Source organism: Cupressus sempervirens, chromosome 7, assembly GCF_028749045.1.
Source record: "Cupressus sempervirens isolate cs-2001-9-10 chromosome 7, ASM2874904v1, whole genome shotgun sequence".
Taxonomy (NCBI): Eukaryota; Viridiplantae; Streptophyta; class Pinopsida; order Cupressales; family Cupressaceae; genus Cupressus; species Cupressus sempervirens.
This window is the reverse complement of record NC_143124.1, coordinates 881,654,539-881,670,105: the sequence shown is the minus strand read 5'-3', so window position 1 is coordinate 881,670,105 and position 15,567 is coordinate 881,654,539. Positions and strand designations below refer to the sequence as shown.

Below are 15,567 nucleotides of genomic sequence, written 5' to 3'. Positions count from 1 at the left end.
CCCCTACTCTCACACTCTCACACTCTCTCCCATCCCCTGCTCTATCTCTCTTACACACACACTCCCATCCCCCCTCTCTCTTTTCCTCTCCCACTACCTACTTTCAATCCCCCATCGTTGTACTCTCTCTCTCTGCCACCCCCTACTTTCACACTTTTACACTCTCTCCCATCCCCTACTCTCTCACTTTCATAGATACACACACTCTTATCCCCCCACTCTTCTTCTTCTCTCCCATCCCCTACTCTCTACATCTGTCACACACACTCCCATCCCCTATTTCTCTCCCTCTCCATCTCCCTCTCCCACTCCCTCTCCTACTGCCTACTATCTATCTCTCTCAAGTTCTCTTTCATCCTCTCTACTCTCTCTCTGTCTCTCTCTCTCTCTGTCTCTCTCTGTCTCTCTCTCTCTCTCTCTCCCATCCCTTACTCTCACTCTCTCTCCCATCCTCTACTACTTTCTCTCAAACTCTCACACTCTCTCCCATCCTTTACTCTATTTCTCTTATAAATAAATACACATTCCCATTCCCCCCCCCCCCCCTCTCTCTCTCGCAGTCCTTGTGCCATTGCCTACTCTCTCCCATACCCTACTCTATCTCTCTTAAATGCTTCCATTCCACCTCTCTCTCCCTCTCACTCCCTCTCCCACTGCCTACTCTCTCTCTCTCTCTCTCTCTCCCATCCCTCTACCATTTCCTACTCTCTCTATCTCTCTCTCCCCTCTCTCATTCTTGAATCTCTCTCTTTCACACACACACACCCATCCCCCCTCTCTCCTCTTCCATCCCCTACTTTTTCTCTCACTTTCCCTCCCTCTCGCACTCCCTCTCCCACTGCCTACTCTCTCTCTCTCTCTCTCACTCTCTCTCACTCTCTCCCTCTCCACACACACACTCTCTCTCTCTCTGCTACCCTCTAGTCTCTCTTAAATTTTCACTCTCTCTCCTATCCCCTACTCTCTCTCTCTCTCTCTCTCTCTCTCTCTCTCTCTCTCTCTCTTACACACATTTCTATTCCCCCCTATCTCCCCCTCTCCCACTCCCTCTCCCATTGTCTACTCTCTCTTCCATCCCCTACTCTCTCTTGAGCTACTTTGTCTTCCCCCTCTCCCATTCCATACTCTCTCTCTTTCACACACATACACTCCCATCCTCCTCTCTCTCAAGTTCTTCCTCTCCCACTCCATCTCCCATCACCTACTCTCTCTCTCCCCCATTCCCTACTCTTAATCTCTCTCTCCCAACCTGTACTCTCTCTCACACTTCCTCTCTCTCCCATCCCCTACTTTAAATCTCTTTCCCCCATCCCGCACTCTCTCTTTTCCACCCCTACTCTCTCTCACACTTCCTCTCTTTGCCACCCCTACTCTCTCTCTCTCTCTCATCCTATACTCTCTTTGCCATCCCTACTTTTTTTCACTTTCTCTCTCCCATCCTGTACTCTCTCCCCTCTCCTATCCCCTACTTTCTCTCTATCTCTTTCATGCACACACATAGCCATTCCCCTATCCCCCCCCACCTAGTTCTCTTTTGCAACTTACATCTTAATAGTGCGTGCACCCTATAGCGTGCACGCGCTATTTAGTACTGAGGTTTAAATAGCGCGCGCACACTATAGTGTGCACGCACTATTTAAACCTTAATCAAACCCAAAGGTTTGGATTTGATGAACAGGCTTGAGACATGTTTTCCAGCAAACATAAAAAAAATGATTGTTTTTTCTTCTGTGCTCCCCTTCAAGATTTCTTGTGGTTGGGTATCGATAAGATCAGGTTACATAACATTATAGGTCTTTGTGTTAGCTATCTAACCATATAATTTATTTTTAATTTGAACTATTTCAAGACTTTCATCTATAATTTCTTTTGAATGTATGTTCATTTTTTCTCAAAAACCACCACATACTAATTGGGCTATAGATTTTAGCTCGTTCATCAAATTTTGTAACAACTTAGTTTTTTAGGAACTAGACTCCATTCTATACACTTTGAAAAAGAAAAGTTTTGATTTTAGATTAGTTTTCAATTATTTCTAGGGGGAGCACATAGATATTTCATGTTTTTGGGATGTGTCTAGTTAAAAAATTCATTAAAAAAAAAATAGACATTATAAAATTACTCGAAAAATTTGGTATAAACTACATAGTGTTAAGTAACTTTCGACCAGAGCGATTAAAAAATTTCAAAAAAAAAGTTAAAATTTTAGGGGGGCCACACTTTGTACCGTGTTATGTTTTTTTGGAATAAATAGTACCACTTTTTGTGGCCCCCTTTTTTGAGGACCTAAAACTAAACCATTTTGAAAAAAAATTAGTAGTTTAGAAACTAGATTCAAAGGACTATGACTTTTTTTTTTGTCATATCTAAAAATTTTGAGTGTAACTATCTTCAAATTCTTGTTGAAGTTCAAAATTTGTAAATTTCAAGAAAAAGGTGTCCACTTATACCCCCCTTTTGGCACCACAACTTTGTGCACTTACCCATATGCAAACCTATAGTTATTTGTGTTGATATGTACAATGAGGAACAAACAAAATCAATTATTGATGGATATAGAATAAGGCCATTTTCTATGGAAGCTGTCACACTCATAGATGTAGCTGGATGATGGATATATAATCCTAGATGAAGAAGAAATAAAAAATGGGTGCCAAGGAAAAAAGAAACCATTGTTAGAGTTTTTCCAAGGTTCTTATATATCCCTTCACGTGAATAAGAAAACATGTTGATTTCTATTTCTCTAAACTTTTTCTCTACATTCGTAACATAGAGAGAGATATGATTCTATAAAATCAAACTAGGAGTCATTAAATTAGAACCCTTGGCATGTTGAAAAAATAACAACTTTAGAAAATAATGAAAATATTAGTGACTCAAAAAGTGAAAACAATTAAAATATTACAAGGAAATACTATAGAGTATGAATGGGGAATCATATCTAGACTACATCATGGCCAAATAATACAAGTTTCAAAGATAGATATGTTGGGAAGAAGGTATATTGATAGGAAGATAGTCTAGTCTAATGAATACATAGATGATGACTACATATCTCAAGCAATCAATTTTATAAATATGATGCGAGAAAATGGATGCCTTAAAAAAGATGATATAGCACAATATATCAACTTTGCAAGTTTGAGTTATAAACAACAAAAAGAAATAAATATAATCATGTCACATCATTAAAATAATCAAAATGAGTTACCATTGTTTATGATAATTCAAGGAATAGAAGGAACATGAAAGACATATCACATTCATGCAATCAGTGAAGGTCTTCAAAAAAATACAATTCCTAATAAATCTCCCCCTTTATTACTTACACCAACTAGAGTTGCAACATTCAACATAGAAGCCTCTACAATTCATTCTAAGTTAAGAATTCTAATAAAATATTTTAATCAACTTGATGGAACATGACCCGCAAGTTTTCAATGAGAAATGACACACATCAAATATATATCAATTGATGAAATGAGCTTTATTGGAGAGAAACCTCTAAAGAACATAGATTCTCGACTTCATCAAGCCTTTCTGCAAAATGGAAATATAAACTTTGGAGGTACCTATACAATTCTAATTAGTTTTTGTAAAAAAAATATTATAATTAATTTTTTAATAATTTTTATATATAATATTTAATTTAGTTTATGTGATCGCAAGAATTCCTATGATTTTAGTTTGAGACATGGGTTGACTGTCTCTAGTAAGAGACAGGCTAGCATATGCAAGAAATATTCAAGAAAAGATATTATGGGAAAAATTCAAAATGGTGGTAACCTTAGACAAGTTGGAGAAGATATTAAACAAAAGCAATTTCAAAGAAGCAGAGCCTAGAATTGATGACTGGAAATCGCCAATGTCAAGAACAAAAACAAATATTTCTACAAAAATTAATGAAGTTTTGACAAAAATATTCATTTGTTCTCTAAATGATAATGTTCAAAATCATAATATGAAGAAATTATATAGTCCTAAACAACCCATTGCACGTAGTATTGCCACAAAAGTTGGAAATACTAATTTATTTGAGGGAAGTTCTCATGATGAGCTCAACATGGAATTATTGATCAATAACAATGCAATAGTGATGTTAACATTAAATCTTTGGATAGAAGCAAGTATTGTAAATGGTGCTTTAGGTTATATTCAGAATATTGTCTACAAACCTGGAAGCACACGAGAACTACCAACATATGTAATGGTTAAGTTTGATAGTTATTCTGGATTACCATTTGATGAACACAATCCACAAACAATTCCTATTAGTACAAGACAAAGAGGTTATACAATACAAATACCATTAAGATTGGCTTGGGCCTTGACAATACACAAAGCACAAGGTATGACACTTGAAAAAGCCACTATTGATATAGGACCAACCAAAATAACATGAATGGCATTTGTTGCCATATCTCATGTAAAGTCTTTTGAAGGACTAAGAATAATGTCACCCTTCACATATGATTGACATGAAAAAATGAAGAAGGGCAAACAACTTGCAAAGCTAAAAGATAAAGAAAATAGATTAAAATATTTAGAGATATGTTGATGTACTATATTTTGACTACATATGACTCTCCAAACTCATTATGTGGCTCCTGATATCCTATGTGAAGAGTGTTGGATTGCATAATTTGGTGTATAAAGAGAAAATTTTCTCTAGTACCTTCTTCACATGGTCAATTTTGGTTGCTAACTCAGCCAATGATAGTGCAATAGCACTTGATATCTTTTCATTGACCTTATTCTAAAACTTTCTTTCAAACCATTCAAGTAATTTCACATTTGAATCCAGGTCTGTGTCATTTACCTTCTCAACTAAGATAGTTAGCTACTCTATGATAGGCTCTGTTTCTTCTCGTGTTGGTATGCTAAATTCATCAAGAAAAAATTCCTTGATATCTAGCAAAGCTTGCTTTTGCCTATGCTCCTATCTGAGTAGTTCTTGGTTTTTCTTCTTTGCAAGAGTATCCTAGAGTATGCTCATCTATTCAATAGTGATAGTCACAAATTAAAACTTGGGAAACTCAATCACTTCATCCAAGTTCACATCAAAAAATGGTGTAACTTCATCTACCTTGGATGTGCTTGGACCCAACCTTGATGATTTTAAAGGGATAGCTTTCATACTCTGCCTATAAAGAGATTGACTAGGAGTAGTAGTTTTTGGAAAGTCACCAGTGTTTGTATTGCTATTTGTTCCTCAGGAACTTCATAGTCAAATCTATCTCTTCATTCCTATCCTTTTCTTTCTCTACATTCTTAGTTAAACCTAGATCTTCTGTTGTAGTTGCAGGAGTATCTACCTGACCTGTTGGAACTTGTATTGTTTCCTATGCATCTATAGACCCTTTTGGTATAGACATAGTGTGTACCAATTTTTTGATATGAGCCATAGATGGTTCTTTCCTTTCATATACTACAAGGGGTAATGTTCGTTGTATTAGGGTGAATTCAAGAGGGGTTGTAGCTATCTCTTATGTTTAAAATTCCTCCCCTACAGATGCCTTGTCTTCCTTATCAATCTCATCAATAATCACTAGTACAAGATTTTCACAAAGTTTGGCCTAGGTAATGGATTCTATCAGTATCCACTTCAAGTCTTCCTCTATAAGGGGGTGGATGTTTTGAGTGATAGTATCATAAACATCCTTAATCTTTATAGTATATGTGTCTTTATTCAACTCATGTTGAGGACTGACACTCATCACTAGTATATCTAGTACACTCTATTCTATCTGTTGCTCATCCTCAGCCAGTGCCTATGTGTCTTTATGTGTCTTAGTGCCTCATGTGCAATTATCTTAGTGTCAACTATGGTAATCTCAGTTACTTGTTGGTCATCTTTTTCTTCACCTACCTCAATAGGTGTCTACTCTATTTCCTTGGGTGCTGTCAAACCGTATAGTGACTTCCACAACAATGTAGTCTTTTGTACAACATGCTCAATATTATTCTGCAATATGTTGAATGCCCTATATTTAGGTGCAAATTTCCTAGTGTGCTTCTTTATTACCTTTTCCATTGTTTCCCTATCTAATTCTGGCATTACTTGTGTAAGTGTAGTCTCTCTAATTTGTCTTTCTATATTAAGACTATATTGCCACTTTTTCTCAACTCTTTCATATAGATCTTTTGGTAATGAGTTGGAAATATCAATTGGAGTTTGTTTAAATGTTTCCATCATGGAATATATTGACTCCTCTACTTCGTTCATCTCAACTTTTCCAAGTTTATCAAACTTAATATGTGTGATACTAGATAAATCAACATTATTCTTTATGTTCTCACATATATGTCTAAATCTAAGGAAAGATAGCGACTTACCACTTTGAATTAGTTTTTGTCATAAGATTTTGTCTTGTCTTCATTAGATTCAACTGGAGCTATATACTTTCTCTTCAGTCTCTTCTCATACTCCTATTCTTTACTAGTTTATTTGGCCCTCTTCTCTTTTGGCTTATCTTTTTCTTGAGCCTTTTTGGTAATAGCTCTTGTGCTGGTTTGAGTTGCTTGAACTGAAAACTTAGGTTTTACAACCTTCTGTGGCTTGCTAACTATTGGGGATTTATCTTTCCTCTTCTTTTTCTCAGGTGCTTCACTGGCTTCTTCTTCCTCAACACCTTCTTCAATTTCTACCTCTTCTACTTGATCTTCCCCTTCACCTTGAGTTAAGGCCAATGGTACTTGAGCAAGAATATCTTCTTCTTCTTCATCATTTTCCTCAAATCCTTCACCAAAATTCTCCCTAAGCTTCTTGACAATATTTTTTTTCTTTCTTATGACTAAGGAAGTCTTTAAATTCATTTTTATCTTATATTTAGCCACATCATAATTTCCAAAGGCAATAGCCTTAGTATCTACTTCTTCTACAAGTAATGTTTTAATAGCTATAGAGGCTTCATCCACATTGATCTCATAGCCTAGTAGCCTTAACCACCTTACCCTTGGAACAATAGCTTGAACATATGTAAAATCAATGTCAACTAAAAAGAAAACATCATTCAAATTTTTCTCAACTAGTGAGACTTGTATTCTCAGTCTTTTCTTCATTTAATTATTGAAATATTCAAAGTAGCTAGTCATTACAAACTCAAAATTCTCTCCAAGTTGCTTAATAAATTCACCTATTTTCACTGCAATAGTTCTATTTTTTTCCATGCAACTTTACTAAAAGTAGGGAATTTATTCTATACATAGAAGAATAGACATACAAGAATTGACCCAGATTTTTATTATGTACTCTTGGTCTGCCTTATTACTCCCAATTTTTCTGACAATTGTTGCATTTGCAACTCGACAAGGTCATAGGTATGATCCTTCTTAACTATTTTGTAGCCCATGTCAATAAAAATACATGGAACATTGTTCAGTCTACTGGATTGATATAATCTATGTGCTATAATCCTCTTTGCAAGAGCAATTAGGGGATCTAAGATAGTGTCAATTGTCATTCCTCTTTTGTTCCACATTGCCCTTACATTCTTCTCAATAACTTCTTTTTCTTTACTCCTCATACTTTTAGGTTGATCTAGGGTTAGATACCCTGTTACTCTATGTACAATCTTCTTCATGATTTTCACTAGTCCATTATCCAACCATATCAAATTATCATGAATTCTACTCAAAACTATCTTTATCCATTCAATATTGAAAACGTTGGGGAAAGCTAGGGCACGGATTAACCTTTTTGTCTCTATAATTTTGAATTCATATTTCAATGCTCCATTTTCACATAGTTTCCCATAGGTTTGCCTAATCTCCATGTCACTTATGCTACCCACTTTTCATGTGTAGCAACATCTCACATCTTGAATCATTAAAACTCAAGGTGGTATCATTGATAATGCACTAGATGGATCTTGTTTGTAAGCAATATTAGGAATAGCTCTAAAATTTGGTTTTCTTATCTCATTGCTTATCAATTATATATTCAAAACTTCATTTCCCTCTTTAACCTTAGTTTCTGAAGAACTAGACACTATTATGAGAACCTAGGGTTTGCAAAAATTCAAACTATGTAGCTTGGCACACAATAAATACCTTTGTAAATCTATTGAGATGGTGTCGAACAATTGTTGAATCCTATTTGCAAATGCTTGGAATGATCTCTTCAATTTTCCTTTCACTCTTTATGCTCCTCTTCAAATTCAAATGATGTCAAATGAGTAGAAATTGATTAAATAGACCTTAAAACCTCACATTTAATGCTCAGTACTTACACAACTATAAGCTCGACTTTAATAGAAATTTCAACTCACTCAGCTTCCATGAAGTTTCCTTTATGCTCAACAACCACTATCCACTCAGTCAAAACTATCACCTTTGATAGCTTGACATCAACTAACATTTCACTCGACAACTATAGCAAAATTTTTCATGCTCGACAATAACATGAAAATTGACAAAACTTAAAGATTTCTTCTAGATTCATAACAATACTTTGCATTTGTCTTCATGCATATATAATCTTTTTAGAACAAAATCCTTGGAACTAATGTATAGTATGTCTTTTTAATATCAATCCCACACATACCTCTTGATTACTTAATTGGAGGTGGTGTGATCACTTGACCCATTAGGTGAAGTGATCCCATCTAAACTTGATGTTCTACAATCTTCCTTTCTCTTCCATGTCTTATTCATCTCATCTTTGACATTTTCAACATTTGCCTTTCCTTTTCCTTTATTGAACTCACTACTTGGTGCCTTTGACTTTGTTTGACAATTCCTACTTAGATGACCAGTCTTTAAACAACAAAAACAAGTAGTTTGATTCAACCATATTTTGTAGTCACTTTTGAAGTGTGTTCTTATGCAATTTTCAGCAACATTTCCATACTCTTGACAATAATGACAAATATACCTATTATTATAATCCCAATTATAAGAGTTTTCATTTCTCTTTACCTTTTTCTTCTTGTTTGATGACCATTTAGGCTTGGGTCTACACTCATATGCTTTATGTCCATACTTCTGATAGTTATAGCAATATCCTTCAAATCTTTGTGTGCTTATGGTCTTTTTTTTGCATTCACATCTCTGATGTCCTTATTTGTTACATTGGTGGCAATGACCCATGGATTTTTGCTTAGGATTTTGATTTGTTGTCTTGCTTCTACAAACATTGGTAGTATGACCTATCTTACCATGATTATGACAAGAATTTTTGGAGTTCTTAACTTTGTTACTTCTTTCTTCACCACTTTTGTAAGCTTCTCCTTCTTCAATACTACTATAACCCAATCTAGAAGTGTCATTGTTGGATCTTGGAGATCATCTCATCAATTGCTTAAAGTACTTGATAGCTTCACTAGGTTTGTTGAAACTTTTAGTAACTCTTTTTCTCTTTTCAAATCATTTCTTAGTTGTTCATTCTACAACTTTAGTGTTGTGATTTTAGTATCCTTTGCATTCAATTTATGATTTGAAATCATCATTTGACTCAATTTTTCTATTGCATGTTAGCAATCTTACTTACCTCTGATGTTTTCTCTTCTAGTCTATTGGTCAAAATCCTTCTGTCATCTTCAATCATGACTCTGTCCTCTTTAGCTTTCTTTTTCTACTTGGCCAACTTACATAGTAATACTGATTGGACTTCTTGTTCTCTCTTAAGATTTATGACCTCTTTAGTTAAGGTTCCATTCTTTTCCATCATATTTGTAACTATTACATTCGTAACATAGAGAGAGATATTGGTGATACCAATGATTCTATAAAATCAAATTGGGAGTCATTAGATTATAACCCTTGGCATGTTGAACAAACAACAACTTTAGAAAATAATAAAAAATTTAGTGACTCGGAAAATGAAAACAACTAAATATTACAAGGAAACACTATATAGTATGAATGGGAAATCATATATAGACTACATCATGGCCAAATAATGCAAATTTCAGATATAGATATGTTGGGAAGAAGGGATATTGATAGGAAGACAATTTGGTCTAATGAATATATAGGTGATGACTACACATCTCAAGAAATCAATTTTATAAATTTATGATCCGAGAAAATGGATGCCTTAAAAAGGATGATATAACACAAGATATCAACTTTGCAAGTTCAAGTGATAAACAACAAAAGGAAATAAATATAATCATGTCACACCATCAAAATAATCAAAATGAGTTACCATTGTTTATGATAATTCAAGGAACAGAAGGAACATGAAAGTCATATCTCATTCATGCAAACTTCGAAGGTCTTCAAAAAAATACAATTCCTAATAAATCTTCCCCTCTATTACTTGCACCAATTGGAGTTGCAACATTAAAAATAGGAGCCTCTACAATTCATTCTAAGTTAAGAATTGTAACAAAAGATTTTAATCAACTTGATGGAACATGACTCACAAGTTTTCAAGAAGAAATGACATACATCAAATATATATTGATTGATGAAATGAGCTTAATTGGAGAGAAACCTTTAGAGAACATAGATTCTCAACTTTGTCAAGCCTTTCCACAAAATGGAAATATAAACTTTGGAGGTACATGTACAATTGCAATTAGTTTTTGTAAAAAAGTATATTATAATAAATGAGATTTAAATACAATAATTTTTTATATAATATTTAATTTAGTTTATGTGACTACAATAATTTCTATGATTTTAATTTGAGATTTAGGTCAACTGTCTTTAGTAAGAGATAGACCAACATATGCAAGCAATAGTCGGGAAAATATATTATGGAAAAAATTCAAAATTGTGGTAACCTTCCAAATATTTAGATAAGTTGGAGAAGATATTAAACAAAAGCAATTTTAGAGAAGCAGAGCCTAGAATTGATGACTAGAAATTGCTAATGTCAAGAATAAAAATAAATATTTCCATAGAAATTAATGAAGATTTTGACAAAAATATTCATTTGTTCTCTAAATGATAATGGTCAAAATCATAACATGAAGAAATTATAGTCTTAAACAACCCATTGCACGCAGTATTTCCACAAAAGTTGGAAATACTTATTTATTTGAGGGAAGTTCTTATGATGAGCTCAACATGGAATTATTGATCAATAAGAATGCAAGAGTGATGTTGACATCAAATCTTTTGATAGAAGTTGGCCTTGTAAATGGTGCTTTAGGTTATATTCAAAATATTGTCTACAAAACTGGAAGTATACCACCAGAACTACTAGCATATTTAATGGTTAAGTTTGATAGTTATTCTAGATTACCATTTGATGAACAAAATCCACAAACAGTTCCTATTAGTGCAAGACAAAGAGGTTCTACAATACAAATACCATTAAGATTGCCTTGGGCCTTGATAATACACAAATCACAAGGTTTGACACTTGAAAAAGCCACTATTGATATTTAAGACCAACTGAAAGAGCATGAATGCCATTTGTTGTCATATCTCATGTAAAGTCTTTTGAAGGACTAAGAATAATGCCACCCTTCACATATGATTGACATGAAAAAATGAATAAGGACAAACAACTTGCAAAGTTGAAAGATCAAAAAAATAGATTAAAATCTTTAGAGATAAATTGATGCACTATATTTTGACAAATAATAAAATTTGTTATCATCAATTTCAAATGTTTTAACCTTATTTGATGATAAAAATATGTTTTATTGTAAAACATAAAATTGATCAATCAATTTTGTGAAAAATGTTAAATTCATGATTCATTACTTTTAAATTACTAAATTCAATATTAGCTATGATATTTACATTTGAAAGATCCATTTATACTAATGTTTGTTAATTGTACCTTAAAACAATACAACACTTAACAACTTATCTAAAAGTATGAAGTTCTTACATTAACCTCATGTCAATGTCGGTGCTAATTTAGAGTATAATACCAATTCTACTTTAACACTATAAATAAGAGTAAGAGTGGTTAAATTTCAAATAACTTAGGAAAATAAAATCACTTTATGAACCTATAATTTTAAAAAGTGATATCTAATCTTACTTATAACTCTACCCCTTTATTTAAATGAGAAATGATGTGTAAAAACAATTCTAAATCACTTTAATTAAACATTGAAGATAATCCAAAGGTAAATTATATTGGACCGTGCCTTAGTCCTAGAGCAAAAATCCAACCTATTTGCACAATCACTTTGTTTCTAAACCCAATCTAAAAGGAGCATAACCAAATTAATGCCCTATAGTTAATGGAACCATTGACCTATATCAAGTTGAATTAACAACTTAAAAAAAATAGAATCAAAATTCAACTCAAGGGTCTTTGAATAGATGACTACATTAACCCATTCTATTGTTAACTTTCAATTAGGAGTCTTTGAATAGATTACTACATTGACCCATTCTATTGTTAACTTTGTGTTTTCCATAAGCCATAGGGCAAATAAAGAGTCAAGGTACAAAATATTAAGGAAGACAAACTGTTAACCAACAATAGTAAATCAAATCCCCTATACTTAAATGTAATTTTACACATGTTTACGTAAATTGAACCATTAACCTATATCAAGTTGAATGAACAACTTAAACAAAATAGAATCAAAATCCTCAACTCATGTAGAAGTTGATTTTACTAGTAAATCAAATTATCCCCTATACCTAGCACAATTTTACCCTAAACATATTTGAACTTTCAACCAAATTCAATTGTTACTATAAGAAATGTTTTACGAACACAAAATTATAAACACAATCATAAAATAAATTATATTTAATTATATAATATATATTAATAGAAAAGAGTTCTTGAAACTTTAATTTAATAACATTATAAATAAAATTAAAAATTAAAACCTCGATAACTCTCACTTCCAATATATATTATATAATATATATAAGCTAGTTTATCTTAATTAGCATTCACCTGAATTCATTAATATCAAAGCATTAAATCAATCAACATTTTTATATTTTAACATTTAAATTTACATGCTTCAAATACAATAATGTTATCCTTCATTCCACTGTGAAAACAATATGATTTATTTTTAAAACTTACAAAATTAATTTCAAAAGCAGACTCCCGAAAATAAACGAATAACCACAAATACCAAATTAAATTTTGATTGCACGGTGGACAAAATAATGAACACTTTGTGGTTGAGGTTCTGGATAAAGAAATCAGGAGAATCAGACACATTAAATCTCCACCATTCATTTAAGATTTATTGCAATGTTGCATCCAATGGCAGTCTCTATACTTCCTCGCATTCATATCATCAGATCTCCTAGTTTGTATAAACAAATACATCTAAATTTTCATTGAAGTGCTCAGGTGAGGATTTAAAAGAAAGCCCACGGTCAATCAAGCAAACATTTTCCCTCTCTATAAGAAAAATGGCTGCAACAATTACAGCTGGATCAACAGCAACCATTACCAAATCTGCATTCGTTGCTCCTTCAAAGAGCTTCAACAATGCTTCCAGAAACAGAGTATCCTTTACCATTGCTAAACCCATTTATGCAACGGTAAGCAACTCATAATCTGATCATTTCATTGATTAGTTCCTGGCTGATGCTTATCAAAATACTTTGTGGGTTTTTTCTGTTTGGTTTTTTTCTCGATAATGTTAATGGAGAGTTATGTATAATGTCTGCGAGGTGCAGTCAAATGACTTGTGGTATGGACCAGACCGGGTGAAGTACTTGGGACCATTCTCTTCACAGACACCTTCGTATCTGAATGGGGAATTCCCTGGAGACTATGGTTGGGATACTGCTGGCCTCTCTGCTGATCCCGAGGCCTTTGCTAAAAACAGGGCTCTAGAGGTATACTGCCTTAACCCCATTATCTTTAATACTATATTAGGTTCGACGATTCTTTGGGGAATAAATTGTAAAAAAATGTTCATTAATAGAGATTATATTATATTTTATGATTTATTTTTTCTTATCTAAAATCTATTATCAGATGGATCATACAATAATGAGCTGAAATATTGAGTGTTAGTAGATTTTGTCTGTGTTATGTTTCTGAATTTCTGAGGAGCTTGTTTTAGATCGGTAATTTGATAATTTTTCATATTCTTAAGCTCTCTTGTTCAAATAATAGATCACAAATTCTGATTTTAAACATTAATTGAATTTTAGAAACATAAGACAAATTCTTCCATATTATTATTTATATAGAATTGCATGAAACATTTATATAAAAAAGCGATTTGTAATAAATTTTGCTCAAAAGTTGTCATCTCCATATCTGGAAGTGTGTGCGCCCAATGTGGGGAACATGCAAGTCTTGTTCATAATGATCATTGTTAAAATGCAGGTAATTCATGGGAGATGGGCAATGCTAGGAGCCCTGGGATGCATCACTCCTGAGGTTTTAGAGAAGTGGGTGAGGGTGGATTTCAAGGAGCCAGTGTGGTTCAAGGCCGGTGCTCAAATATTTTCTGAAGGTGGTCTTGACTACCTGGGAAACCCTAATTTGGTCCATGCTCAGAGCATCCTTGCAGTGTTAGGATTTCAGGTGGTTTTAATGGGATTGGTTGAGGGATTCAGAATAAATGGCTTGCCTGATGTGGGCGAGGGCGGGGATTTGTACCCTGGTGGAAAGTACTTTGATCCCTTGGGCCTGGCTGATGATCCAGAGACATTTGCTGAGCTCAAGGTTAAGGAAATCAAGAATGGAAGGCTCGCCATGTTTTCCATGTTTGGATTCTTTGTGCAGGCCATTGTCACTGGGAAGGGACCCTTGGAGAATCTCTTGGATCACCTTGATAACCCCGTTGCTAACAATGCATGGGAATATGCCACCAAGTTTGTTCCAGGGGCTTAATGAACAAACAAACGGTGTATTCAGTCTATCTTGGAAACAAGATGTGTTCATTATTGGGTCGATTCTTTTGAGTTTCACTTCCATGTATAGTGTGTAGACGTCTTGTTAGATCTCAATGGGTAGAGGTTGAGGGGATTGACAGAATGCCAATGCTCCAGTCTAGTCAGATTTATCTTTGTTTTCTTTCTGATATCTGAACTTGAGTTTGTAAGTGGTTTGATGTAATATATATTTTGTTTTACCAATGTTATCCTTATATTGCTACTGCGATGCTCAAATTTGCATTTTGTTTTAAGCAATACGCTCTGATTTATAATGTGTATCAAGAAAATAATCTGTTTGCCCCATAAATAGAAGCGTGGAGATGCTCATTTGTTTTTTTCTCTATATGGAATGTTGAATCTCAATTCTTATTTTATTAGAGATCTTTTAAATTTTAACAGAAAATAGCAATGCGATATCTATTTCATTATTTTGTTGGACTTCAATCTAATTTGCAGGGATTTCTTGTTGCACAACTGTTTTTCTTTTATTTGGACTATTGTAGAATTGTTTTTCGTTTAATTAAATTATTGTTTTAATAAGTAGCTATAATAAATCTTACTGAAAAAAACATAATTTTTATAATCATAAGACTCAATAGTAAAAGAATTAACTGTAAATACAAAATATAGTCTTTTCATCATACACAATTTTCTAGCATATAAAAACAAAATAATGATAAAATGAATCAAATCAACAATTAATTGTTCTAAATATTTTTCTATTATTTTCAAGTGAAACAATTATCTTTACAACTTATAATCACTAAATAAGAACTTAGT

General features: G+C 33.4%; 1 protein-coding gene across 1 annotated transcript; it reads left to right on the top strand.

The window, feature by feature from the left end:
- Positions 1 to 13,212: 13,212 nt before the first annotated feature.
- On the top strand, positions 13,213 to 14,993 carry LHCB3 (light-harvesting chlorophyll B-binding protein 3). Its single transcript, XM_089793369.1, has 3 exons — positions 13,213 to 13,434; positions 13,573 to 13,734; positions 14,234 to 14,993. Exons 1-3 carry the CDS (start codon positions 13,303 to 13,305, stop codon positions 14,741 to 14,743), a joined length of 804 nt encoding a protein of 267 aa, XP_089649495.1. The 5' UTR covers positions 13,213 to 13,302; the 3' UTR covers positions 14,744 to 14,993.
- The last annotated feature ends 574 nt before the right edge of the window (positions 14,994 to 15,567 follow it).